At 35.4% G+C, this 4,709-nt stretch overlaps 1 protein-coding gene across 1 annotated transcript in view; it reads right to left on the reverse strand.

Moving 5' to 3' along the window:
- The window catches only part of slit3 (slit homolog 3 (Drosophila)), a gene marked incomplete in the record, with an annotated part of 256,337 nt that overhangs the window by 43,170 nt on the left and 208,458 nt on the right, over positions 1-4,709 (reverse strand). The window contains 2 exon segments of the mRNA XM_014001945.1: positions 2,581-2,724; positions 3,427-3,570. Coding sequence (XP_013857399.1) covers positions 2,581-2,724; positions 3,427-3,570 — 288 coding nt within the window.

A 4,709-nucleotide genomic window follows, 5' to 3' on the forward strand; every position in this document is an offset into this window, starting at 1 on the left:
ACACAACGACTGAGACGGCTGGACGGGGGATCGAACCAGTGACCTTCTGGTTCCAGGATGACTCCCCTAACCACTCCCCAAAAATTGCACCCCTTTTATTTTTACAGGGAAAAACACCAGGTTAAAGAATAACTTACCCCAAAATTAACTTTTTTTAGCTGATAAACTGTCTAGAATGTGTCTAAAATGTTATATAGTACTGTTTCTGTGTTAATTTTGATGTTTTTGTGCRTATTTGTTCAAATCTTTAATATTTGGTCTAAAAACGTCTTTTTGCTGCTCATATGGGTGGAGCAGTGGTACTGCAGAGACATTTAAAAATATTATTGACACTAATATAGTGCTGTGTATGAAATCTAAAGCATTGGAGTTTGGAAGSCAGTCCCCATAGTAAAATATTATTTGCATTGTAACCAACAAAGTAAATCACTTTTCCATCAGTTATACATGTCTGATTACATCAGGATTAAAGACGAAAGGAGGTAGAATAAGAGGAATGCACAGATGAAAGGTTATTGGTTATTTTTATTCATGTTTTGAAGTACAATGAACACTGTGAATGAAAGAGAGTGAGAAACTATGAGGGACAGACAGACTCATTTTATTTATTATTGCATCTCTAAACGCTGTTTAAATATTTCTTATGCAACATTTATCTTGGGGCACATTTAAACTGAAAAGGGAGAAAGCAGGAATTAGCAATTTAGGAATTTAAAACTTTGACTGGACTTTATTTTATGTGCAAAATAAACAATGATTATTTTACCTAAAGCTTCTGTTTCCAACAGTTTTAAACTGCAAAAGAAATACAACTGATATCAAATCATCCGAACTATCAAACTTCTCGAAGTAACATTTCAAAACTGAAAGCATGTAGTGTGAACTTTTTGACTTTGTTCTGGCCCACGACATTTTCTTCTAAAAAAAAAACTGCAGTGTTAAAAATCAACACAGCTGAGAAATGTCTTCATAAAATAAGAGTAAACTGAGAAAAAAAAAATTAGAGAGGCTGTTATAGTGGGTGGAATAACAAGTAAACCACAGAATTGTTAAAATTAAAGTGATKTTATAAAGCACATTTTAGCAAATGACTTCAGAAAGCTAAACAATTAATTACAAAGATATTATTTATTGTAATGTCCAAAGAATTGTGCAATTACCATATGACTTTTCATCATATTCATCATGGCACTAATTAATGTAGTTTCTTTGTATGCAACAAAATAGCGTGCTGCTATAAACAGATGTGTTATTTCAAAATTTTGTTTTAATAATTTCATGTACTAAATTCCTTTATTTATTTGAATGTCTTCTTCTAACCAAATGAAACAAAGGTATATTGTAGTATCAGTCTTAGTGTGAAAACAAAAAAGGGTCAAACTGAAAGTCTAGAAACAAAACATAATCATCTTTCTTTTATTTTGCTTTTATTCTACTTTTATTCTAGAAAGAAGTCATATGTTTAAAAACTGTCTTACAGTAACAATACAAATTCGGTAAAGAAATAAACCTGAAAAAGGAATTAATAATTTCTACCCGAGTCCAGTGTAATAAAATGCAATTTCATTCCTTTTTTGTTGCCCCACTGAGTAAACTCGACTTTCTGCAACAGCGCAGCCATCTATCATCCACCTCTATGTCCCCACCTTTTTTTTCTTTTCTTCCATCTCTTCTCCCCAAAGACTCGAGCAGAAACTTGAATCAAAGATGATGGGTACACAGCAGGACAGAGAGCAAGAACAAGAGGAAGAAGGAGGAAAGAAAGCTTGAAGGAAAGTAAAGACAGCGTAAACAAGCATATCCTGCCTCAGTTTGTTCTACTAATATAAAAGCAGTTAATATTCAACATGAGATGTTTTACAGAGAAGATAAAATATATTATTTACAACCTTCACGTCTGGGTGATCAGGGGACAAAAAAATAAATCAAGATACACTTACAAACATGCATTTGTTCTTTTTTGACCTGCATTCAACTTTCCTTAAACCATAGTTTTATGTGGCAAGTTATTGCTTTTTATTACTTTACAAGTTTATTTCTTTCTGTACTTTAGTGCGCAAACAGACCATCAGTCGACGTCCTCCCACTAATAAAAGCATCCCGCTCCTTCAAAAACCGCTTGCATCCATTTCAAATATACAACATCAGTTAAAGCAATATGTTTGTCTGATGATTCATGTCTTTGTTGCAGCAGGTGTGTGCATTTTTGACAGGATTAAAAAAAAAACAAGCTTTCAGGTCTTGTTCGTGTCCAAGTTTGGTCATGCATGCACCGTGTGTGCAGATGTTGAGATATCTAACTTTGATAACAAATATCCTGAGATCCAAACTGAGGTAATCTGTGAGAACGATTGTGTCCAGAAAGCAATGTGTGCACAAATAATAGTCTTTTTTGTTTGTATTTTTATAGAAAATATTTACTAAAGGGAGGAAAAAGTATAAATGAGATAGAGGGTGCAGTCATAGTTGAAAACGGTGTGGCATGTGGTGAGATGACAAAAAAATGGTTGGATGGAAATGCAAAACTTAATTTGAATTGAGCAACTGATAGGTGAAGTATTAGAGCAATAAAAGACTTACATGGTGGACAAGGAGTGGAGGGTGGTGAAGGCTCCAGGGGCAATGTTGGCAATCCTGTTGTCATAGAGCGACAGCAGCCGGACCGAGCTCAACCCTGTGAATGTGCCGTTATCAATGCAGCTGATCTGGTTACTCCGCAGCATGCTGAAAAAAAACAAAAAAACAAAAACAATTTGTATTTATTTCCAAAAAGTTGTTAAAAATCAGGCTTTGTGCCTAATAAAATATACAATAATCTTTTATTTTTTACTCTAAAAACACATTTTTTGACAAGGAATTACATTTTCAAACGATTCATAAAAATAATACAACATTTAATTTCTAATATCACGGGTAAAATACAAAACAGGCAGGATGCGGGGGTAAATCTAAACCATTCTCCACTGAAAACAACATGACAGACTTTATAATACAACATTAGCTTTTGACATGCAGTCATGTGGAGCYGTAAGTGAGTTAGTTAGCATTAGCCATCTCTGGGATACGCTAACCAAGTTAGTAAGGCTGTTACTGAAGCAGGGAGCCTCTTAACATAATACAGGGACAGACATGATATCATTAGAGAGTCATTAGGCAGCACATATATACATGATAGCATTAGTTAGTCATTACTGACAAAACACACACACAGTTTTGCACACTACCCTTTAAGCTCCAAAATGAACACTACCTTTTCAGTGTTTAGTATTAAAGGGGGAAAAAATGCTGTTCTTAGGCTTAGGTTAGAATTAAGCAAGTACACAACTAATTTCCAAAATAATACATAACAAAAKGTTCTTGGTGCTTGTGATAGCCAGTGTGCTTGCATAATAAAATATAAACAACCTGCTGTATATTTAGACTTACAGCGTTTTGAGGCCACTTAAGCCTTTGAACATGCGTCCCTGCAGTCCAGTTARCTTGTTCCCCGTTAGCAGCAGCTCCAAAACTCCACTTGCACCATCAAATGYGCCTTCACGAATGTCTCTCAGCTTATTATTGCTCAGGTTGCTGCAGAAAGGACACAAATATGACGTGGGTTTACGTGTGCACCAATTGAAACATGTGCAAAAGGTTCGAGAAGACCATACACACACATTCTCTGTTGCATTTAATCACGTCCCTTCAAACAACAAATGCAACCCCTTTATTTTCATTGTAATATCCATGCTTTTTCTTAAATTGTTCTACAAAAGACCCTCTAATAAGAGAGCAAGCCATCTCTAGTCCTCACAAAGTGCAAAACAATCGAGCACACATAACAGTAAATGAGACAAATGGTCACAAATRACTGAAAATGATTGCAATCTCCTTTCCCTGCGCACAATGAGAAAAATGAAGAAGAAAATAAAGAGCTTGGCCAGAGAAACAATATTTTCAGATGATAGCCATCACAGCTGTTGCGGCGTTCGTTCACAGATAGTTTTGTTTTTTTCATCGTTTCTGGCTTATGGAAGATGGGGAGAAGAGATGAGGGAAAAATGTTAAAAATCAGTTAAAAAAACAAAAGAATGACTGCAAATGATCATATGGTAAAATGCATCAAAGCCGACAAACAAAGGAAAATAAGAGGTAAGAATGGGGGATGAAGAGAAGAAAATGGAAATGAGTGTTAGCCAATCTATATCGTCAGTGACACAGCTAGATGGTTGGCAATTTCCTCTCCAATAAATCAACCTCTCATCTCTGCTATGTCTTTCTCTATCTTATTCTGACACACCCTCCCACCCACCGCCTACACACCCACCATCACACACACACACCCACACACACCATTACACACACATACAAACCTAGAATATGCCGATAAGGGTTGACTGTAAATCTGAAATGAAGATCCATCTTATATTTCCATTTAGAATTTCTCTTATCCATTCTTCCGTTTCCTTTCCCTCTATGTGATCTTTGTCTTCCTCCAAACCATCTTCCTCCAGTAGCTCATTTATGTCTCTCAGATGTTTTTTTCTAACCTCTCTGCATGTGTTTTCTCATTTTGCTTTTCTCTTTATAAGCTTTCATTTTGCTCATCCCTCATTGTCAAGTTTGCTTTCAGGTATTATCATTTAAAATTTTCCTCGTACAGCGGGTAAAATAAGTATTGAACACGTCAACATTTTTCTCAGTAAATATATTACTAGAGGTGCTAATGA

This window comes from Austrofundulus limnaeus, unplaced genomic scaffold (assembly GCF_001266775.1).
Source record: "Austrofundulus limnaeus strain Quisiro unplaced genomic scaffold, Austrofundulus_limnaeus-1.0 Scaffold11, whole genome shotgun sequence".
Lineage (NCBI taxonomy): Eukaryota > Metazoa > Chordata > Actinopteri > Cyprinodontiformes > Rivulidae > Austrofundulus > Austrofundulus limnaeus.